Raw genomic sequence first — 24,282 nt, forward strand, 5'->3', positions numbered from 1 at the left:
TTTTTTGTTGTGTTTTGGTTTTGCAATCATCAGCAGTTGCTCAGCAAGTCATGAATATGGTAAGAGTCAGTGTGGTCAAGGACTGATTCTGAAATTCTTCAAGTATCCCATTGGTACTGTATCTCATTCTGTATTTGAAAAACCTTCAGCCTGGTAGATTTCCTGCAAGTAGCTATGTTAGGATCTTCTGGGAGTATGTTTTTGCCTTTGGCCTCACAAAGTGAAACTACCTAATTAGTCTCATCTCTACAGGGTTAAACTGGAAATGTAGGCATATGTCTAGTACATTCTGTTTGAGTCTTGTCTGGAGTATTCAATTTTAATTGAAAACTTTACTTTCTCATTTCTGTAACTCAGAAAAATTGCTGAAGCTGTGAAATTCTGTAAGCCCCGTGTTCCACAGTCTCTCTCTCAAGGATACATGCTGCTGTCAGGTAAAGTGTGTAACAGTTTGAGTTTCATAACTAATGCTAGTTTCCTTTATAAATTTGTTGGCTGTTTTCTGCTGATCAGAACAACGCTGTGAATGTCTGGTTCTACCTGAATCCAGCAGGCTTATGGATGTGTAACCAGGTCTAAGTCTTACTGTTTTGGCTAAAAAAGTAGTAGAAAATTTTTGTTGCCATCTTGTATAATATAATCAAGCCAGTGTATTTACTTTGCAAGTCTCAAACATGTTGTTATGGTGAAGTGAGTATCTTTATTTTCACTTTACAACAGGGAGGGCCAAGCAGAGAGAGACCAGGTAATTTGACTACAGTTACTGGCAGAGCTGGGATGAAATCCTTGTACACCTGCTGTGAGAGGGCTGCCCTATCTCACCTCAGATGCTGATTCAGTCATACTGGGACTGTATGCAATACAGCAATACATCCAGCTCTAGAACATGTTTTGTTTTAACAAAGTCTAGATCTGTATGTTCCACACTCAGGGCCTTCTTTTAAGCCTTTGAGCCATGTGTCTGAGTAAAACAGTACCATCTTTTTGGTCTGGAATTTTAACCTCAGGTCGAATCAGTTTAGCGTGGTTGGCCTGTGATGTCATGCTGTAGGTTATTTGATTCTGCTGTAGAGTTTCTTTGCCTCTGCACTGCCTGCTACCCAAGGGTCCAGCTGACCTTGTTTCTGTGAACTAGGGTATGTGGTTAAGAGCTACCCTTGTTGGTCAGTCAATTCAGTGGGCTGCTGCTTCTCTCGTGGTGTCATGCGTGAGGTAACATAGTTGAAAGTTGAGAGAACACAGACACAGATGTCCAAAGAATTGTAGCTTCATTTTTGTATTGGAAAAGTTGGCCGTTACTTTTTGTGAGTCAGGTAAATTATTGATGGTCACTGAGGAAGAATAGAAAGATTCGGTGTTTGTATTGGCAGTTCTTTTATTGCATTGCTCTGCTAGTTACTCATTGGACTGGACCACTGATGTGCTGAGAAATCACTATTCTTGGAGAGAGAGGCTTTTATTTTACAGTCTAGAAAAGAGGTTTTGTCTTTCTTATGCATTTTTTTCTTTTTTGTTTTAACAAATACGTTCAAAAATATCTTTTTAAGGTCTGGAGCCATTCAGGATTGGGCCGTACACCAACTTCGTTAATATTGGTGAACGCTGCAATGTTGCAGGATCACGGAAGTTTGCTAAACTCATCATGGCAGGCAACTATGAAGTATACATATTAACAATAATCTTTATAACTGATGCTCTGATTTTCCATTGTTCCATTACACTGTTATTGTTTGTTTTGCTGGCACAAAGCACTATTCTGCACCAGTTATAAGAGTAAGAAAAGGTGGAGAAATGATTTTTTTTTCTTTTAGACAAGTGTTACAGGAAACTTTTCATTTTTAATTTAGTTATACAGTTGGTGATGGTTTAGAAAATGTCCTGGTCTGTGCTGCATCTAGGGGTTGATTTACAGAGAAGAGGGGAAAGAAGGCTGGTGTAATCCCCTCTTTCAAGGTATCAGGTATATCTGACTTGGGATAGACTGTGGCACTGTGCAGCTCTCGCTCTCTCTGCCCTCCCTCACTTCCCCAGTTCTGGTCAGCGTTATGGTTACATCTGGTTGCTACCTACTTTGATTGCTAACTCCAGCATGCTACATGAGCGTTGGTACAGAAAAAGATACTTGGAAGGTAATTGCTTTCTTCAGACTACTGCATGAAGATGCTGGAAGACTCATTCTTTACTGGTGTAAATTGATAATGTAACATTGAAACAAATAGTAGAGTGACTTTTCTTGACAGCTGAGACTCTGCCCCAGAGTATGCTCTGATGTTAAACCAAATGAGAATTAAAGCCTTAGTTTGTATTTTTGGAATTCTGACTCTTAGGCTCGTAGAAGTCGTGAAGCAGGTTAGGTATATTAAATGAAGAGAACTTTAAACACAGGTTGTTAGGGACTCTGCAGAATGACAGAAAAGAGAAAGTGAACAGACATGGGTGTTCAGATATTTATATAGGCTATAGATACTTACAGATATTTATATATATATTTATATATGATAGATATTTATATGTAGGCTGGGGGAAAAGCTGTAGTTTTCCTTCTTAGCACTTGTGATTCTGCAGCTGGCAAAAATGTTGAACAGCCTTTAAAAATTAAGTATCCTGGGTTACAAAACACCAGAGCTTCTGATGTAAGGCCCTTATTTCATACCATTGCAGAGACTGTGTTTTCCTGTAATCTTGTGCAGTCACAAGTCCTCATTACCACGCAAAGCTTAAATTATTCAATTAAGCATATGGCCAACTCTCTACAGTCGGTGATGCTACCAGCACGTCAGGTATCTGATGTCATGTTCTGTGAACAAATTAATCATAGGTTGTTCTGTATTAGCAGTTGTTTCGTATTGTTGTACATCACAAACCATTTCCTTATTTTCTTATAGGATGTCTTGCAAATTTTAAAATTTTTGACTGCATGCTTATTTTGGAGAAGTGAGATGTTATCCTGAGAATAACTAGGATTTTTTTCTTTTCTCTGTTGTTTTGGTTTTTGACTTTCTTCTTTAGGAAGCCCTGAGTGTCGCCAAATTGCAAGTTGAGATGGGGGCCCAGATTCTTGACATAAATATGGATGATGGGATGTTGGATGGTCCCACTGCAATGAGCAGATTTTGCAACTTCATTTCTTCGGAACCTGATATTGCAAAGGTTGTAATTGAGTCACAATAAAGAACATGTTGCTGACTTGTAGATTGCGTTCAGAAGATGTTGATACTGTTTCATTTAGTAACCAGTTTATGTGCTTAGGCAGACGTAGTTGTCCCCCCAGAGGAAGTGATACTGTAATAGGAAAGGCCTTTGGATGAAACAGAAGCTTTGACATTTTCTGTCTGTTTTCACATAAATATATGCCATTCCTTTTCACTGGCTAGCAAAGCCGAATGCAGGTTCATTTTGCAGCAGTTAATGAACCATAATGTTTATGTTGGCAGTGCATAATGGTATTGCTTTCCACAAAACTTAAAGTTGCTATGGATATAGGATGGCTTTAAAAGATAGTTCCTTAATGTGCATTCTCTAAAAATGAGTATCTAAATCAGACACACAAGAAATTACAGGGAGAGGTAGAGATCTCTACATGATATATGATGGAGCTGCCATGGAAGCTCTTGAGTTAAATTTGCTCTGAGTTTTGCATTTAAAGCAAAGTGAATCTATGACTATCATGTGGAAGCTTTTATTCGTAAATGCTGATTAGTGTTGTGTGCATTTTTATGTTCAAACAGGCAAGCAGCACATAGAACTGTAATTTATAACTTTTGTGTGTTCTCCTGGCTTCTCTATTATTTACAGGTGCCATTATGCATCGACTCCTCAAATTTTTCAGTGATAGAAGCAGGTTTGAAATGTTGCCAAGGGAAATGCATTGTAAACAGCATCAGTCTAAAGGAAGGTGAGGAAGACTTTTTGGAGAAAGCAAGGAAAATTAAATTATATGGAGCAGCTGTGGTTGTTATGGCTTTTGATGAAGTGGGACAGGTGAGTGTCACTTTAAAGGAGAGATGATTTTCTTCTGAAGTGCAAGGCTTTCTTACTCTTTTTCAAGACAAAGTTGTTTTGTTTCATTGACGCAGTTGATTCAGAGAAGGATTATATAATCTTAGCAGTAGTTTTAACCCTGATTTGTAAGCATTTCTTATGCTGCTCAAATGTTTGAGGAATCCTTGTACTGATCTCAGTGGAGCTCTCTTAGTACAAGAGCATCTCTTACTATTCAGACATGCTGAACTTGTCCTTCCTTCATAAAAGATATTTTTACTTCAGAAACTGTTTCATGAGAGTGAAATCTTGGTGAATTAGTTCAGTTATGTTGGAATCCACATATTAAACTTTGCATAGGATGATGAAACACTGGGCAGTGAGATTGCTTTTTATGAGCTGAGTGGAAAGTCCAGATTAGGGGTGGTGATATTTTTAATACAGTATTCTTATATATAATCCTTTTTTAATATTTGTGATGTTCAGATTCTCAGTCTTGAGTCACTGGAGCTGTAAATGATTTCTGGAAAGTTTATTTTTTGTGTGGTCTATAAGTTTCATGTCAGAATTCTTTTTCTTCACTAGGCAACAGAAACAGAAACCAAGATTGCAATTTGCTCCAGAGCTTATCATCTCCTTGTGGAAAAAGTGCACTTCAATCCAAATGATATAATATTTGACCCTAATATTTTAACCATAGGAACTGGAATGGAAGAACATAACCTTTATGCCATAAATTTTATCAATGCTACTAAAACCATAAAAGTGAGTTGTAAACTTATTTTAACTTGAAACTTATTGCTGAAATTATTTAAAACCCTAAATCCCCATAAAACAGAAAAGCACTCCCCCTTTCAACAACAACAACAACAAAATGCTGCTGAAAAATGTTACACATTTTATCCTAGTGAGGAGGACTACTCCTGTGAAGTCCAAACATTCCCCAATATTGCTGTATTTCCAGTAGAACAACTTCAAATAGTTCTATAAATACATTTCAATCCATTTTCTGTACTGTAAATATACTACCTTAATTAAGTGAGGTAATGATCACATTCACAGGCAAGCTAAAAGGACCTCTTTGAAGGTGTGCAAAAAGCTGCCTTTTTTTAACAGAAGACCCATTTCTGTGGAAGGGATTTGTTCAGCAATGTGGCTTTTTATGTAGCTAAAATGTGTGTAAAGAAGTACAGCAGTGAAGAACATCCCATGCATACAGCTAAGGAAACGGCACTGTTGTGTTTCACAAGACGCCTTGATAGATGCTCTGCCAGTAGCAGTCTGGGGCTGGACACCCCACAGGCTGCTTTGTCACCACAGGGCTCCTGGAAGTGGGGCTGTACCCTTGAGTTTAACTGCTCAGCTGTAGCCTGCTCCTGAGATGTGGAAGCATGCAGACTGGCTGCTCCTGTTTCCAGAGGAGCGGGGACAGGAAGAGCCAAAAGTAGGTTTGCATGGAGAAAATATGGAATGCTGCAGTGGGAGGACTGATGTGTTCAGAATAGCACCTGTGACGATGGAAACCACGGTAGCTGCTGGATCTCTCCTTTGCTTGTATCCTTTTGTGCAGATTTGAATTGCTTGTTACAAATTTGAGTAACTAGAAGGATCTGGAACAGGGAAAAGAGAAAGGGTGCATAGCCAATGCACTGAGCTCAGGGGCCAACTGTTTTATGAAATGAATGCTTTACTTAGATTTCCCTTCTGGAAAGCACTTTTCTAAAAATCTGTGTGCGCTTCCTATAGGAAACACTGCCAGGAGCCAGGATAAGTGGAGGTCTTTCCAATCTGTCTTTCTCCTTTCGAGGAATGGATGCCATTCGAGAGGCAATGCATGGAGTGTTCCTTTACCACGCGATTAAGGTATGATGTGCTTTTGGCTTCCATATGTTTGCACTTGGCAGATGTGCAGTGCTATGTCTGACAGCATTGTCTGGGGGATTCTGTATGGTTTTTTTCAGTATGGCATGGACATGGGAATTGTGAATGCTGGGAATCTGCCTGTGTATGATGATATCCACAAGGAATTGCTACAGCTCTGTGAGAATCTAATCTGGAACAAAGATCCTGATGCGACAGAGAAACTTTTACATTATGCTCAGGTAACTTCCAGTTTTGAGCTTTGAATCATAGTTAAGTTAGCACCTGGGCCTCACCAGCTTCCTGCAGGTGGTAGGTAAAACAGCCTTTAAACTGCATGTGTCAGTATAACTGTGGGTGTGAGAATTTACTAATGATACTACAAGTTCAGTTATTAACACAGAATAGAATGGGTAATCTGTGATAGATCAAACCTCTCCAGTTTTATGTCATGGAAGGGCCTGCACCGGAGTTCTTCATATGCTTCAGGAGACCAAGCTGCATAGGCATTCTCCAAAGGAAAAAAACAACCCCCCCCCAAAATACAAGAAGCAAAAATCCCAAACAGACTTTTCTAAGACAAAGAAAACCCTCACAAACCAAAAAAAAAAAACCAAAAACCCCAACCGAAAACCAGAAAAGGCCAACCCACAACCAAGCCAATCTTGGTGCTGGAACTTAATTGACAAGTGCGAGACAAAGAGTAAACCTCTCTCTCTGGTGGCAATGCTTTGCTTGGAGAATATGTAAAAGGTGAAGAAGTTGCTTGTGACTTGTGGCTGTGCCATAGACTTCCGCTTCATGTAGCATGTCAAGGGTGAGGATCAGCTATTTAGGGCTTTTGAGATGTTGTAATGATGGTGGTGATAAAGGACAAAGGTTACACGTTGTTCAAAAGACAGCTGGTGAAATCCTGTTCTGAATGGAAGATACAGCAAAAGTCTCTCTGGGTTAGGTGGCTCTTAGATTCAAGTGCACAAGAAGATTTGCATGCCTGTTTTGTAGCTCCTGGAGGTAATATTTCTGTGCAGAGCTTCATTTGGTTCATATTTTGCCCTGTGGTGGTGCATGCTTTATAGTAACAGTGGCAGCATGTTGAAAACTAGTACAGGAAGACTCTCTTTATCCCTTGTGCTTAGGCTATTTTAGATGGTGCTCTTGGTGTCCAAGCAATTTAGCTGGGGGTGATCTTGTCTGTTTAAGCCGAGTTGCACCATTGGGATATTCAAGACTGCATAAAGAGGAAGAAAAATAAAGGGAGGAATTCAAATGGAGCATTAAAACTAGAAATGAAAGTGGATGATGAGTCCTAGGTCTATAAGTTTGGGAAGCCATTGTTGGAATTTCTGCTTTTATTTGTGGTGGTAGTTTTATTGTGGGAGTAAAATAGTGTAGTGGCAAAAAGGGGGAACTTAATCCTTGCAGATTTAGGAAATCAGTCTTCATCTGAAGTTTGAGATTAAAAACCATTTTCCATGAAGTACATATCTGCAGACATTCTTAAACTGAAACTGTGGCATTTAGGGCAATGGGAGTTGTCCTTCCCGAGGCAGTTTTTTTCATCCTCAACATGCAGTATAGCCATGCTGATTGTAAAGATCTCATATAGTGTTTGACACTGTTGTTCCTGCATGTCCACCCTACAGTGTCATGGGTTATTTTTAGGCCGGAGTGTTTCCCTTGTTAAACTGTCTGGCCAGAGGTTGAGGAACACTTGGTATCATTTCAATGAATCACATCAAGTGACTCCTGAGGTAGAAAGGGACCTCTGGAGATCATCTACTACAAGCCCTTTGTTCAGAGCAGGGGTCAGCCAAGATCGGGTTGCTTAGGGACATGTCCAGTCAGGTTTTTTAATATAGCTAATAATTAATATGACTCTACGTTGTCTCTAGGCAACATTTTATTTCTTCTTTCATTCCTTTTTACAAACTGCACATATGAGGGGAATAAGATGAGGCAACAAGAAGCTGTGAAGTTTAGCTAGTATTTGTATAAACTTGAATGAAAGCTTGTTCTGTTTTCTATTCCCATGAGTGAGGTCTTGTTTCCATGACTTTATCTTTAAAAACTTGCTGATGAGCACTCAAAAGTATAGCAACTTCATAAGGCCTGAAAGATGTCAGATTATGTCTAATAACTGAGGAGAAGAAGTTACTTGCCTGAAGTGTGATGGCTGAACTAATGGATAAGGTGCTCTTCCACAAGCAATTCCTGGGGTGGGTGCTTATGAACTTCTTTGCACTGTGAAGCCCTTTTGGCCTCTGTGTTCATAGCCAAGGGGAGTACGAGTGTGAGACAGAGAGGCTATGCGGTAGTTTGGGACAGTCTATGTGTGTGACAAACAGTAGTTTTGTAGGCTGACTGATGGAAAACATGTCTGTGATATGGAATAACATAACCTATTCCAGCAGAAACTGAATTAGTGCCAAATTAATTAGAATTTTAAAATTAAATGTAGTGTGTGGGCCAGGAATCAATTTAAAATATGTTCCCCAAAGTAAAACCCTTAGGATTAGTCATGTCATCATTTTTATGAGCATAAAAATTATCAAACTGCTCTTTTTTTTTTTTAAATTATTTTGTTTACATTTTCACTGAGGCGTGTACCTATTGGGATGTAGACTCCCTGCCTGTATTACATCATAGGTGTTTGCAACATGATGTGCATGTATATAAACCTTTTGAATAGTCTAAAATTATTTTATGAGCCAGTACTTGGAAATATCCTTGTTTTCCTGAAAGTGAAGTCCGTAATTGCACTCCTTATGCTTGCAAGCTTCTATGGATGTCTTTTCTTTTCAGAATCATGCCCAAGGAGGAAAAAAAGTTGTACAGACTGATGAGTGGCGTAAAGGCTCTGTGGAGGAAAGGCTGGAATATGCTCTCATAAAGGTGAATGTGTGCAGAAAACTGTCCTACCCATCAGTGCTCAGAGACATGATCTCAGCTCGGACTTCAAGGGACGTATTTGGCTTTAAAAGTTCTTCAGCTGACGTTTTTTCACAAGCTATTAATTAATAATGAATAATAAATGCAGCTGATCTAGTTAACTTCAATAACAGAGAAAACTGTAGAGGTGTGTCTTTAAACTTCAGACGTTGAAGTCTTTGACCCTTAATACTTTATTCCACTAGTGTTGGTAGAAACACACTGTTTTTTCTTTGGAACATACTCCTTTTACTTCCTATGGCTTTTTTTGGTCCTTCAGTAGTACTGCGCTGAGTGGCACTTGCACTGTGGAAGCAACCTTTGAGTGTTGGTGTTTTCTTATGACATAGTTAAAAAAAAATTGACAAATCTGTTAATACTGGGGACGTGCTGTGAATAACTTTATCTGCCTAAGAATTGTGGTGTTTTGGTTCCTAAGAATGCCTATTTTCAATACACATTTGAGGTATTTTTAAAGACTCTCAATATCTACAGTAGCTATTTGTACTTTCATTGTGGGATTTTTTTCTGGGGAGAAGTCAACTAAATGGAAGTTGTATTTCTAGCAAGATAAAAGCTTCTCATTTTTTTTTCTCAGGGCATTGAGAAGTATGTCACTGCAGATACAGAAGAAGCAAGATTAAATCAGGAAAAATATCCTAGACCTCTAAATGTAATTGAAGGGCCTTTGATGAATGGCATGAAAATTGTTGGTGATCTTTTTGGTGCTGGAAAGATGTTTCTGCCTCAGGTAATGAGAAAATAATGTCATGTATTTGCCTACTTCACAAAAACTAGCATTGTAAAATGTAGCCAAAACATTCTATACTTGGCTGTGTTTTCAGGTATGGCACAGGAACTGTAAAAATTCAGGTACTGCTGAGAAGCAGCCATTTTCTTATTTTACTTTGGACCTTGACTTCCTTTGTGCATGATTACATTTGTTTCTGTTCTTCCTGAGTGTTTTTGCTTTATTTGAAATGCAGTTTTAAGTCTTAGCCCATGAAAAAGCACAAGAGAGAAAAAAGGCCCAAATAAAATTTGCTGTGTTTAGCACCTTCCAAGTTTATCTGTAGCTTTCGGTTCTATTGTGAGTGGTCTGGGAGGCTGCACTGTGGAAGAAAGTGTCATGTGTAGAGCCTTGACCCAGTAAGGCCAGCAGCCTGCTGCCATAGAATGATCTGAAAGCTGCCACCTGGGGCTGCAAATGAAGTTTCATTTATTGCCTGAATGAGAAAGCTAAAAGGAAACTGAGGTTTTCCTATACCTTGTCTTTATTGTTTATTCTGCCGCCACCTTTATCTGTGCAGGTGATAAAGTCTGCTCGAGTTATGAAGAAGGCAGTTGGCCACCTTATTCCCTATATGGAAAAAGAAAGAGAGGAAAGGAGAGCCAAGCAAGGCAGCACAGAAGAAGAGGCAAGATACAGTCCTTTGTGCTGTAATTCTTTTGTAGAATGCTATGACAAATATAGGAATTATTTGTTGCTATTTACATTTATGCTGCAGACTTGATGCAGTCATATGGAAACTGACAATCTCAGGATAATTTGAAGTAGGTTTGAAATTCATAAAGTGCAGATTTTGTGGAACACTGTTTGGTGTGTGCCCAAGCTGTTGTCACAGTTTCCTGAATGATGCCAATAAGCCTATGGAGGCCCTTTATACCGATGTTACTCATTTCTTGTATTTTTACAGGCATTTAATTCTAGTGTTACTTATTCCTGGTATTTCTAACTTTATGGCAGATTTTGCCACTTGCTTCTAATTCTTCTGCCCTTGGTGAACTCTGTAATTTTCTTTCTCATGTTCAAAGCCTGTCACCATTTCTTCTTCATTTAACTCTTCCCTTCTCCATAGACCTGGTCATTCTTCCAGCTAAACAAACCAATTTCTTCCTTCCTTTTTCTCCATAGATTGTGATTTAAGACCTCTTGTTATGATAGAATAGTATGTTCATTGCATGTGTAGCCATGACCAAAATGCAGGGGAGAAGACAATAGGGTCTGAATATAGTTGTCCTCTCATATGTGTATTTTTCCTCCAGCTTCTGAAAACTACTTTTTATCTAATATATAAAATATATGTATTTTAAGATAATCAATGACATTCATATCCTTGTGGGCCTCTTGTTTACAACATTTTATTCACAGCCAACAGCTGGTGGGGTAGTTTTATCAACTACCTGTGAATATACTTGAGGTAATTGCTTCCAAATTTGGTAAATGGTCTATGTGATAGCACCATTAGAAAATGAAGATATATGTCCCTTGTTTCTCCAAACTGACAAGATTCTATTCAGTAGAAAAGATGGTTCAGATGAATTGGATAGAATCCCATTTTAAATGTTTTTTTCTGCAGTTTCCTACTACGTTTATAATGTGATAGGTGCTTGCAGTTTTGGTTGTTAAATATTTTTCATCTTCTGTTGTCTTTGACTATCAAATTTAGGTTTGATGTGTCTTTACATTTTAGTCCTATGGAATCTTACCTTGTCTTCATGAGTTTTCAGAGACAATAGCTATGATCAGAATCTGTTATTTAACACACACATAAAAGAAAGAATAGCAGAATTTCTCTGAACTGTGATAATTGTGTATTTCCTTTGGCTTCCCTTCTGTGGGTTTTCTAATGGTTCCTAATACTTTCCTTGAAATCTTCTTACATTGTATCTTTGTATTTATTGTGCATCTGTTGTGTGATTGTCCAGCATAAACGTAACAAATACAGCAAAAAATTTGGAAAAATGGCCTGATAATTAAACCTGACTGATCTTAATGAAAGAAGGAGAATGCCTAGTCTCTTCTCCCATGCTCTTTCTGGATGTGAAGGTGTCTTCTCTCACGTTTCTCAAGCGAATCTGTTTTCTGGCTGTTACAAATCACCTTTCCCTTTGTCGTCTCTCTCCAGTTTGTGCTGTACTCTTTTAATTCAGATGACAGTGCTGGTATTTGGCACCCTCTGTTTTGTTTTGAAACTGTTTGAAGTCATTTAAAATCAATACCCCATCGATTCCATGAGTGGTGGATTAGGATCTTCTGTGAATGCTCTGGCACATTCTCTGGCTAAAAAGAAGTGAAGTGGGATTTGAGAGGTTCTAAAAAAGATAACAAACATTCTGAGAGAGTGAGTGAGATGTTCTGTGTGGCTGAGGAGAGCAGGAGGGAAAAGGCAGGGCTTCTGTCATCCTGCTTTCTCTACCTTCTGCTGGGCAAGGGAGGTAGTGTCTTCCTCTTACAAAGATGTGTCACTGTATAGAGAATCAATGAAAGAGAGAAAACAGTGGCATCTATTCCCTAAGTACGTTGACTTGAAGGAGAATGATTTGCAAACTCTGGTAACTGATCTGTCTGATGTTACCCAGGCCATTGTACCCTCCAGGACAGTTTTAGTCACAGACTGCCAGGAAATGCAAAGCATTGATAGTTACATTTGAGGATAAATGGCTGTGGCTGTGGATCTGTATCAAGATGAAAAACAAAGAAGGCCTTTGGATGTATGCCCAGAACTTGAGGACCTCCTTGCTCAAGACAATTGAAACAAGTGTGCCTTAAATAGAGTTTGTTTAAAGTGGTATGTGCTATGGCCCATATTGTTTGCTACCCTGCACAGATTTTTCTTCTTCTTATGTGCAAATCCAAAATTTTTTTTGGTATAAATCACTCATTAAATCATCGGTAATTATTAGGTATGAGTAGGTATGATACCTAATGTGGGGCAGCATGTTTTGTTCTTCTTCCAGTCCTTGATTAATCTCTTTTCTCTTGCATTCCAGCAGTATATTTCCAGCTGCAAATTCTTCTGTTGGTGTACTGAGATGGCTGACTTACAGACCTCCATTTTGCTTCCTCTGTTTTCTGGCCTTCTGTAAAACAGAAGCACTGGGGAGATATTAGATTTTAGTAAACAGCAGCATTGGTGGGGATCCAGGGATTTTATTCAACAAATGTGTTAGAACCACAGGAAATACTAATATCACTCTTGGTAATATATAGAGGTTTTTTTAACCCATAATATTGCAACTGCAAAAGCAGTGTAGGTTCATGAAGTAGAGACCTACTCTATATGTCCAGAAATATTACATGCTTCATAGGAAGGATTCAGTCATCCAGTTCTGCCATGTGTGAAGGAGATGAGATACCGTCTAGAAAAATATTTTATAGTTTTGTGTAGAATATGCTCAGGTTTCCACTTTATTTAAATTCTGTGCAGTTCATGTAGTTGCTTACTGGCATCTGATGCTGCAGCAACTCAGACATACTACTGTTATAGCCTGGAGCTGTTCCAAATGACGGCAGTGATTATACAACTACAAAGGTATTGCCAAGTCCTGTGTCCTGGTGGAGAGCTGCTGTGGGAAGTTCCACTGTTGTGCTGCTGGCAGCACCTTTGTCAAGCTGACTGCTGTCTAGCCTAGGACCTGCTTGTGACAGAACAGCTTCCTTTCTTCAAGGGGATCCTTCTTCAGCCTGTTTGTTCAGCTAGGGTGGTCTGAAGTTGCCTGATTACTGCGCTGAAAACTCCCTTGTTATTTGTGTTGCATAAAAATGAGCCTCTTCTGCTTTTGCTAATTCTTCTAATTTTCCTTCTAAGTTTGCTAATTTCCCGTTCTTCTCAGCCTTGCATCAAAAGATTGATCGTGATGCACAAACAGACATGTAATTATAAGTATTCATACCCTTTTGTTCTAAATATTTAATCTCTTCGTTGGCGAGGTGTATATTTGGAGCAGAAGTACCTTAGGAGTTCAGTTATTGCACTGCAAAAAATGCTATCCATATCTGAAATTGTTTTAACTGCTGTTTTATTTTTTCACACACAGATTTTTGAATAACATCCATGCATTTTGTAAGAATAATTCAAGTTTCTGTTACCTGGATCTTTTGAGATAATTTTTAATATTTACTGTATTATCTGTACTACTCTTTGCAGTTACTTGTACTATAGTAGAAGTCTGGGTCATGGATTGGTATTGCACTGTTGAAGGATGTGTTCAAACATACCAAGGCTTATGAGTAATTTAACTCTTGTTATTTCTTCAACTTCTAGGATCCTTACCAGGGTACAATAGTACTGGCAACTGTGAAGGGAGATGTACATGATATCGGCAAGAACATTGTGGGAGTTGTTCTGGGCTGCAACAATTTCAGGTGAAGAGACTGACATTAGGTAGCTGGGAACACAGCTGTAGAAGGGTTGGTAATTATTAGTACCTCTCTTTAGCTGCAGCTGTGGTGATAACAGAGGTGGGCATTTCTTAGGAATTATCCTCTGTTCCCCAAGCTGTGATTGGGAACACAGATCGTAGCAGCTATTACTTGATGGGGAGGCAAGAGGGAGTATTACCTTCTCCTTTAATATTGTTTTTCCTGATAAATTGGCATCTGAGGTGAATCTGCAGTTTAACATCACTTGGAACATAGATGAGAATATAAATTTTTGTATTTGTTTTATATCAGTTAAATATGTTAAGTATGATGTTTTAAACATAAAATGTCTGAAGAAATCAGATATGACAATTGCAGTAGGCAGTACTATGTGTGGGTTTTGTTGGGAAAAAATGAAGTCTCGTAAGATTCAAATGAATCCTGTGTGTTTTTCACGTTGTTTGTTGACTATGAGGTTTTAAAAACTTGCTGAGGTGTGCTTTGTTAAATAAGAGATGATATTGACATTCTGTTTCTGAACTGAAAAAGTTAGAACTTCAAGAAAAGCCAGGTCCTTCATGGACATGCAGAAGGGTTGGCAACAGTGTTAGAATGAATGGTCATGTTTCCATCAGTGCCCTTTTCAAGGGTCTGTCACACGTTGTGCAAAGCTGAATTGGTTTTGGAGCTCTGTCTTACTGTTCATTCCTTTAGTTCAGTTTTGACTTTGGGTTGTCATTTGCTCTAAAAAGAGCCAAAATTATCCCTTTATTTTAAAGCACAAAATGTTGAAGTCAGTAGCAGTGCTGTGTATATGCAATATATTTCATTTAATTTCCTCTTGAAATTATGTTGATTGGATTCAGGCTTTCTTGAGCTTTATTTAGACTTACTGAAAGGAAGCCATAATATTCTCTGTCACCATGAGTGAGGCTGAGTGAAATCAGCAGGCTGGGGTGGTTTACTTGAAAAAATAAAAATCCTGGCAATGGCTAGGGTTAATAGGAATAATGAGGGAAGTTCAGTGTCCCATTTCATAAAATGTGTGCTTTAATAAGGCAAACAAGCTTGATGTGAATCATCTTATATTCCTGATATAAGGTATGATGTCCACAAAATATTTTTGTTATCCAGATAACTTCAGAAATGCTACTGCTGTTGGTAGCTTGGTAGGCGGCTAAGCACCACACAGCCACTCACTTCCACCCAGCCAGCCTCAGTGGGGTGGGGAAAGATGAAAGGAAGAAAGAAAGCAAGAAAAATTGTGGGTGGAGAAAAGTGTTTAATAACTGAAGGAGAAGTGGAAGAAGAGGGAAAGAAAGAAAGAAAAAACAAGTGGTACAAAGGCAATCCCCTTGCCACCTCCCATGAGACTGGTGCCTAGCCAGTTCCTGAGCAAAATATGGCTAACCCCTCTAAGCCCCTTCCTCTTCCCTTTTATTGCTGAGCTTGACTTCATGTGCCATGGAATATTTCTTTGGTTAGTATGGATCATCTGCCTGGTTGTGTCTACTCACAATCTATTCCTTGGGGGACTAGAGTGAGAAACAAAAAAGGCCTTGATGCTGTGAAAGCATTGCTCATCAATAGTTAAACTTTAGTTTAGCAGCATTGTTTTGGCCACAGATCTAAAACACAGCACCATACTGGCTGCCATGAAGAAAATTAACTCATCTCAGCCAGACTTAGTACAATCCAAAAATTTATTTAAAAATAGAAGCCCCTCTTACACTTGAATTTTCTTAATTATTATGCCATCTGGAACTCTTACTGAAAATTTTACCAGACCCAGAGGTATTTCCTGTATAAAAATTCCCAAAAGCAGTCTTAAGAGAAACAAACAAAAATCTCAATCTTAACTTCAATTTTTAGGTCAGTTATTTACAGCAAGAGGAATGTATTTGCCATGTAGCAGAAATTTGATTTGTTATTTAAAGGATCTTATGTCATCTCCTTTCTTTCCACAGAGTTATTGATTTAGGAGTCATGACTCCATGTGATAAGATATTAAGAGCTGCTGTTGAGAACAGAGCAGGTATAGAGATTTCATTAGTACTTCTGAATTGTTTGATTTTTAAATCACACTTACATTTTTTAATTGCTGCTTATTGCATTCCTATGCTGTCTATGATTTGATCAGATTATCTTCAGAGAAGTCAGAATTTCTACTTTAACCATATTAATTTTTTAGCATTTGACACTTCTGTGAAACTTAGCCTGAGGAACTGAAACCCTATATTAAAAGGAGAACTCCAAGAGAGATGTTGTAGTATTTGTTTTACAGATGGATAAATGGAGCCTTGAAAAGTCTAAGTAATTTCTTGTTGGATCTTAAATCAGTAAAAGAACTTGGCATTCGGCCTGCCAGATCAGTGAGTGTGAAATCAGGAATGAATTGTTCTAATAAATAATGAACTTTCTGAAACACATTACAGTTGCTTTGGAACAGTCTGCTGCATCTTGGAAAAGATGAATTGTGTGGAACATAGGTGATGAAAGCATTTGCTGTTTCTAAGAGCACAACTTATAATTATTTTGTCTTATTTCCCTCCTCAGTACTGAACTTCTGAGACTTGGAGCTTGCTAATCAAAAGTACTGTTTATTTATTGCTGAAACTAGAGCAGTAGGTGTTCAGCAACTGTGAAGACCGAGAAATATCTTAAACTGGGGATTTGGAATTACTGTCATTCTTGGAAAGCTTTCACTTTCTAATTGGGTCAAACCTCCCTTCTAGACTAGTGACTACCCTGCTTTTTATCTCATTCTTTTCTGTCTGATGCATGAAGCTATCTGATGTTTGAAATAAACTTTTCTGTACTGATTTCTGTGTCTTTCTAGTGGATTGGCTAAAAGTTTTGTGCATGTGTGTTTGTAAATTTGCAATAGATATAATTGGCCTGTCTGGTCTCATCACCCCATCTTTGGATGAGATGATTTTTGTCGCCAAGGAAATGGAGAGATTGGCAATAAAGATTCCTTTGCTCATTGGAGGAGCAACTACTTCTAAGTAAGATACCTCAGTTGGGAAGATGGGCGGCTTATACGCAAACAGTGTTAACTAGTGAAAAAGAAAATTTATAGCTATTTCTTTCTCCCTTTCTCTCATTTTTCCTCTACCCACATACTGATATATATTCACCCTCAGATTTAGTGTTATTTCTTGTTTCAGAAGTCCTAGATTATAGAGGTAAAATGTAGTTAGTACATAACAAATAATGGACATCTTAAACATTTAATTTGTACAAGTGTATATTATATGTGGAAATAACGGTTTTTTCTAAAAGTTTGTGCACATATGTGTATGAATATAGTTCTGTTCTTCTAAGGGGTTGAATGATCTATTTTCATTCACCAAAGCATTCTAAAAATGCAGGATTTTGAGACTAGAAATGGCCATGTTGACATCAGGGAGCTGTTATCTTTAAGGAAGTTACTGTATTTTCCTGGATCATGGTTCACTGTGTTGAGCCTCCAGTGCTGCTCAAGCAGGCTGGTAGCGGATAAAGCCGTGCTGCTTGCCTTGAAGTACTCATCATGTTGGTTTTGATAGACTGAGCTGTTGAGATCTTGTCCTCTCAGATCTGTTCAAATGAAATAATACAGCTGCTGTGATTTCCTGAAGACCATGTTGACAGCTCACTGACAGCTAGTATTAGCATTACCACAGATGTGTTCTGGGCATGTATAAGAGTCGTGGATAAAGCTTTGCTGACTGGTTTGTGTACAATATACTTGAGGAGGTGACAGCTCAGAAGACTGCAGAGGTCATTTTCTGTGTAACTAGAAGCTGTGAGCAGTGTTGCTTTCTTTATCAGAGCAACATATATTGTATTCTGTATTTGGGCTTTAACAAATCATCTCATAATTTGACAGACAGCAGAAAGTAGGATCACTACCTGTCATTATTATTCCTGCAAGTATAATACAGGGTTCACTGTATCCCTTTTCTCCTTTTCCATATGAGCCTCTTCCTATTGCTTTGGTACAGAGAACAAACATAGAGGGATTTTTCTTATTTAAAAAAAAAAAATTGGAGAGTGGAGGGAACGCTTTATTCTAAGTGGGAGTCTTAGGAAAGCATTTCTTCACATTTCAGTGTTTTCACCCAGGGCGTTGTGGCCTAGTAATTGATGTCAAATAACCAGCATAAAATAATTTTGCAGAATTTATTCACAGAGAGGAATGTAGCTAATAGGGAAGCAGCACTAGTTTTATCCGTGAATATGGAAATTACTGAAGACTATACGTATAATTTTGAGTATAAAAATTATGATTTTATTCAGGTGAACTGTATATAAATATATACTTTACATATGCCCAGATACAGTACAGTGTCTATAAAATATATGTCCACGAAGTACTCTTTATGGAAGATTGGATTCTTAATGTATATTTAATATTACTTTCCCAGTCTTAAATTTAACCTCCTGTGTGTATTCTTAAAGGTCGTGTATATGTCAGAGGTTGCTAGTGAAGAACCATCTGCATTTTTTGCACTGTAATAAATTGCCATTGTTATTTGGAATAAGGAGACCCTGAGTATTTGGAAGAGTGTATAGTGAGGTTAGTTTGAAAGAGAGAGAGGCTGGATTTAGTCTCCAGAATCCACGTAATAGAGTTTTTTCATAATTTACAGTAATGATGATTTTTGCATTCTTACTATGTTACTTTGGTAAATTCAGGTGCTGAGAAATAATGGTAAGATTCTCACTGTCCTAAAATTTACTTAAAGAAATACAAAAATTAGCATGTAGTGGTTGATACAGTACCATTTTAGGACCATGCCTTCTTTTGTTTCCTTTGTCTGTTCCTATCAAAATAGAAAATATACCTTTTTGTAAAAAGTAGAGCTGCCAAGATCAAAAATGCAACTCCTAGAAGCAAATTCAGGAGATGCTGGACAGTTGTTTACACAGCTGTGTTTTACAGTCATGAGTAAACCTCCGTGTCCAAGTGCTTTAAATATTTGACAGAACCTGAAGAAAAAGGTGATCTTACCTTTGTTATGGAAGATTGCTTCCTAGGCTCTGATTTAAGTTCAATTTTAGAAATGTTGTTTGACCTTAGCATAGAAGAAAGCAAACTATAAGGCCTATAAGGTCTTTGTTCCTACACTTGCTTGCAGAGTTTTGGTGGGACTCTGAGCAGAGCTCATTCTTGCATCACTGGAAATGGTTAGCAGTGTTGCTTTCTTTGTCAGAGTAGCACATATTATAGCAGACCTATTAGAGTCCATATTTTGTGGCTTCAGCAGCTAGTCTCATAATTTGACAGACTGTGAAGAGAAGGATCTGTCCTGATTGCACCTGTAGTTACAATGCAAAGTTTACTGCATTTTCAAGGTGCAAGTTTGCAATATTTATTGACCACTGGCAGAATTCCTTCTTCAGCTGTAGAGAGGACTCATACCTCTGATTTTGAGAAATGGAATAATCATCACTGAATTAGGTTAATACTAATCCACAGACCTAAAAATTAGCATGTGGGAGGGAAAAATGTAAGAAGAGGAAAAAGGATTAAAGAAATTGTTAGTTCTTGGTAGGCTTAGTTTGGAATAGTCTTACTGAAGTTTTCTAAGACTTGAAACTAATGAGTTGCTGATTTTCATTCAGTTGGTAAGACATTGAGGGGAATGTGTGTTGGCACATTATTTATGAAGTGTTCTGATACTCTTTGAAGGGAAGTGTTTATATACCTGTTATTAAAATCTGTGTTTAATGATTCATGCATAGCAGATGGATGAATGAACTTCTTCTTTTGAAGTTCTGGTCTATGCATTAAGTCAGGATTTATTTCACTGTCTGCTTTTTTTTGTTGGTGGGTTGTTTGGGTTTTCTTGGTTTTGTTGGTTTTTTGTTTTAGTTGTGAAATGCTCACTCTTTTTCTTTTTCATTGAAGAACACACACAGCTGTTAAAATTGCCCCACAATATAGTGCACCTGTAGTTCATGTCCTGGACGCATCGAAGAGTGTTGTGGTTGTAAGTTCTAAATTATAGTTTCTTGTCCATGCAAAGATATATGCCCTGTTTTTCTGTTGTGCCTTTCATCCTTTCCTCTAAGGCTTAATGTTGTGGCAGAAAATTAAAGGGGAGCATCAGAGACAAGTATGTAAATTACACTTGCTTCAGCTGTTTTGTGCTGCCACGTGGTTCTCATCTGGCTTGTCACAGTTATGGTCGCTGGGTACTTTCATTTAAATGCCCATTACTGTAGTGAGGGTGACATTCACTGAGTCCTTGACTGTAGTTTTGTAGTGAAGACTGATGGAGTTATATGTGAACTGCTATTCTGGGTAAGTTGGATATATTTTTGAAGTTAGATGGATAGCAACATTAGTACTCAGAAACGTGTGGCTGGAGTTTTTTGGGATGGATTCTCTTTCAGAGAAATGGGTGGTCTTAGCTGGCAAATACCTGGTGGTAAAGAGTAGGCCAAGCTGTGTGTTGCTTCTGTGACTGTTTAATCTCTGAAGTTTTGGAGTCTTCTTTGCTCAGGTCTTTCCAATGTTACCTGTGTCGTAGGGGTGAGATATCAGTAATAATTGTAATCTAAACACGGATAGTTTGAATAGTTTGAATGTAAATTGAAGATTATTGGTAAGGCTTAGTTTAGTGTTTCCAAGAGAGGCCAAAAGACAGGTTGCCTAGTCTGAAATTCGCTTTGTCCTTACTGTAGTGTGTTACAGTATGTACTTAGTGCTTTCTCCTTCCTGTGTTTTTCAGTGCTCCCAGCTCTTAGACGATAGTATAAAGGATGATTTCTTTGAAGAAATATTAGAGGAATATGAAGAAATTAGACAAGAACACTATGAGTCTCTCAAGGTACAAATGTAATTGATTATCTTCTTGTTTGAAGTGGTTGGCAGTTGCCTTGTTACTCTTGCTGTTCAGCTCCTTATGAAGACCTTCAGGTATATTTGTTTTGATTTTAAACTTGCAGTAAAATGGATTGAAAACTTTCAGAAGTGCTTATGAAATCAAATTTTCTAGCCTGTTAGACCTTCTTCCTGAATCTTAACACACGCTTGGCAAATTCTTGATTGTCTGCAGTGGCTAATCAGTGATATCTAGGACCTCCATGGAGCTGGCAGTCGTGTCATCTTAAATCAACCTGTGCTCTCCTGGAGCAGTAGCTGGATTTGCTTCCGCTGGGGCAATGAAAAGGGTGCTGGTTGCTTTTGCTGCTACTGAGCCATGCTCTATTGAGAATTTTAAACCACCATGCTTTCCCAATGTCTTAGTCTTGTTTAGGTGAGGCATCAGAGCAGTAGGAGAATATCTTTCTGTACCTATATTTTGAAGTAATAAAGGAAGTTCCAGTGTAGTTCAGAGGAACCAGAAATCTTGTAGGCCAGTTTTATTAGAATTATACAGGCAAAAATAATGATCTGCTTGTGATGTAATCTTACTTTACACTTGGGAACTGGGAGTTGTTGAGACTGAAATTATCTGTTGTCAGATTTGTCCTGAAGGGTATTTTGAGTAAAACTTTACCATGAAGTCAACAGTTACAGTTTACGTATCTGAAAGATGGCATTCTGAAATTAACCTTTATGTCTATGTAGGAAAGAAGATACTTGTCTCTTCAGCAAGCTAGAAGAAAAGGTTTCCATAATAACTGGTTATCAGGCCATATACCAGGTCAGCTATATGTTTGTGGTTGCTGTGCCTGTATTTTATTTTGTGTATTTATTGTAGATACATTTTTAATTAAATTATGCTTTAAACTTCAGAATATAGCAGTGTAACAGCTTAAGTAAATTGGTATCTGTCTCAACAGAGATTTTTTTTGCATTAATTTTAACGTTCTCTTTCTGCTTTTTTACAGCTCATTTAAAAAATAATTTAATATTTAATAAAAACAACTGAAAAAAAAATCCCAAAACAATGTGTTACCCATAACAACATATAATCAAAGAAAACTCTAATGGTGGCTTTTGCAAAATAGTGTCTGCCTGGCTCATTACATTGCACACCTTACTGTACCATATTTGGGGAACACATGCTGTGACATGGCATTTTTAGCAAATTCCTCCTTATACTTTTTCCTACCCTTCTGCCATCAGTTTTTGTACTGGTTTTGTTTTTTTTTTTTCTTTTAAATTGGACTAGAATATAAACAGCATTTGAGAAGAAGTTGCATCCTGCAGTGATGCTAGCGCTGCTTTCTGTTGTTTCATTTACAAGACTCAATAAGATGCTAATTTTCAATAGCTTATCTTAATGTGTTACAAAGTATTGACCAGCCAAAACAAGCGCAAAGCTTGTGGCTTTACACAGATAGATCCATCTTGCTTTCTCACTTGTGTGTGAGCATTTAAACATGTGGGGTGGCTGAAAAAGTTCTTAGAAATTGCATGTAAATTTACAGAAACATTCTGCACTGTCATAGGACATAACATGTCTGTGTATAGAAAGGAATTTGTAAGTATGAAATGTATATGCCCATGAAGTGTGTGAGGTATTGGTAAGTTGTGTACGTTCTTTTGGTCTTGTGTCTTGGCCAATATTCTGGCCAATGAAATAAGTTCCAACAGCTAAAAACTATCGATTTACGAGGAAGAACAAAAGGCCTTAAATTTTCTATTTAAACTTTATATGCCTTTTATGCTTTTTTGTTGTTGTTACATTGTAACTGGGGAGTATGGTATGACTTGGGAACACTGTGACAATGAGAATTCTAGGAAAATTAGTTTGGAAGAGGTCATTTGCAGGGGTGGAGGCAGCTGAATGTCAGTTATGTTGCAAATGTTAAAGCGATTTTAAATTATTTTTGTCATGTCGGACTGTACTTCTGATTCCTGCAGTTAAACCAAAATTCATCGGCACAAAAGTCTTTGAAGATTATGACCTGAAGCGGCTGGTAGAGTACATTGACTGGAAGCCCTTCTTTGATGTCTGGCAACTTAGGGGAAAGTATCCCAACCGGAGTTTCCCTAAGATCTTTAGTGATAAAACTGTAGGTGGGTATTGAAATTGCATTTACTTCATATAACTAACCCTAACAGGCCCAGTGTGCTGCAGTAAGATTTCAAATGTTTTGAAATACATAGGATTAATACAAATACATTCAAAGAACGTCACTGAAATAATTTGTTCAAAGCAATGCTTAGTGAACCAACTGTTGCCATGTGAGGCTGAAAAATAAGTGCAGAAAAATGCTCAGTCATCTTATTTAGCATTCACCTGCCAAAGCACAGGGAGGTATTTTATTGACAGAAAATGGCAGCAGAGCGCTTAATATATCTGTGTTCCTGTTGTTGGGTGGTGGTGAAGGTGGCAGGAGAGTTCTGGTGAAGGTGGCAGGAGAGTTCTGTCCCCTTTTGAAGCTATTCAGTAGGCTTTGAAATACATGATGAAAATGCAAGGGTGACATTGAAAGCAGTGCTCTGGGTCTGCTGCACTGTGGTAATGTAGGTGCACACACCGGGTCTCTTGCTTATTTTGTTTTGTGTTCTCTGCCTCTACTAGAATGGTGCTGTCTGAAACATTTTGTACTTTGTTTGGGGTTTTTTTCTCTAAGGTATATGTTGTTACAGCCCTATGATCACACTGCTATCTTTGCTGTAGCTAACCGATCATTGCAGTCATTGGACAATTATGTGAAAAATGAATCAATCTTCAAACAATTCTTAAACCTGTTCAGCCAATTATGAAAACATGCCTTTTCTAAGGCAATTTCTTTTTTCTTTTGTTTTTAATAGGTGAAGAAGCTAAGAGGGTTTATAATGATGCTCAAGATCTACTGAAAACATTGATTAATGAAAAGAAATTACAAGCCAGAGGCGTGGTTGGGTTCTGGCCAGCTCGAAGTGTTCAAGATGATATCCACTTGTATGCTGTAGAAGAGGCAGTGGGATCTTCAGAACCAATAGCAAAATTTTATGGATTGAGGCAACAGGTACAGTGACAGCACACTTCCTAAGTGACTGTTTTTCCCCCTGAATAGCAGGAATGTAATAAAAGTGCCCTATTAAAACTGTAGAAAATGGTTGTTGTAATCGTTCTGCAGTCGTTGTCTTGTCATTTCTTTCAGTAATAACAAGATCCTGTTAGTGATGAGCCAGGTCTTTGTATTGTAGTATTTGTAGTATTTTGCATTATAATAATTGTACAAAATGCTTTGTAGGTTTGACATCTTGAGATATTACGTGCATTTTCTGTCTCAATTTTAAGATGTCCTAAAGCAATTCACTGTATAAATTAATCACATGAATCTTGTGTTGCTAAATTAGAACCCAATGAACCTTTGTTCTCTTAATATCTCTGGATTCTACTGTAGATGAAAAATTCCGCTTGAATATGTTAATGCTTAAACCCAGTTAGAATTTAAAAAACCTGGAAAATAAAGCTCAATGGAGA

At 37.9% G+C, this 24,282-nt stretch overlaps 1 protein-coding gene across 6 annotated transcripts in view; it reads left to right on the forward strand.

The window, feature by feature from the left end:
• The window catches only part of MTR (5-methyltetrahydrofolate-homocysteine methyltransferase), a 50,907-nt gene that overhangs the window by 20,614 nt on the left and 6,011 nt on the right, over positions 1-24,282 (forward strand). For 4 of the 6 annotated variants that reach the window (XM_042025316.1, XM_042025317.1, XM_042025321.1 and 1 more), the window contains 18 exons: positions 358-434; positions 1,548-1,660; positions 3,010-3,150; positions 3,796-3,981; positions 4,567-4,746; positions 5,728-5,844; positions 5,943-6,083; positions 8,647-8,736; positions 9,371-9,523; positions 10,083-10,190; positions 13,821-13,921; positions 15,886-15,953; positions 16,806-16,926; positions 19,818-19,899; positions 20,644-20,742; positions 21,486-21,561; positions 22,728-22,883; positions 23,625-23,821. In XM_042025316.1, the coding sequence (XP_041881250.1) occupies positions 358-434; positions 1,548-1,660; positions 3,010-3,150; positions 3,796-3,981; positions 4,567-4,746; positions 5,728-5,844; positions 5,943-6,083; positions 8,647-8,736; positions 9,371-9,523; positions 10,083-10,190; positions 13,821-13,921; positions 15,886-15,953; positions 16,806-16,926; positions 19,818-19,899; positions 20,644-20,742; positions 21,486-21,561; positions 22,728-22,883; positions 23,625-23,821 (2,206 nt within the window). Of the gene's footprint in view, positions 1-357; positions 435-1,547; positions 1,661-2,661; positions 2,781-3,009; positions 3,151-3,795; positions 3,982-4,566; positions 4,747-5,727; positions 5,845-5,942; positions 6,084-8,646; positions 8,737-9,370; positions 9,524-10,082; positions 10,191-13,820; positions 13,922-15,885; positions 15,954-16,805; positions 16,927-19,817; positions 19,900-20,643; positions 20,743-21,485; positions 21,562-22,727; positions 22,884-23,624; positions 23,822-24,282 lie in introns of those variants that run through there. The other 2 variants (XM_042025320.1, XM_042025319.1) reach the window with 2 other exon arrangements.

The sequence above is a fragment of the Corvus kubaryi genome, unplaced genomic scaffold, assembly GCF_017639235.1.
Source record: "Corvus kubaryi isolate FWS band 111438036 unplaced genomic scaffold, C.kubaryi_AGA036_p1.0 37266, whole genome shotgun sequence".
In the NCBI taxonomy this organism is placed as follows: Eukaryota; Metazoa; Chordata; class Aves; order Passeriformes; family Corvidae; genus Corvus; species Corvus kubaryi.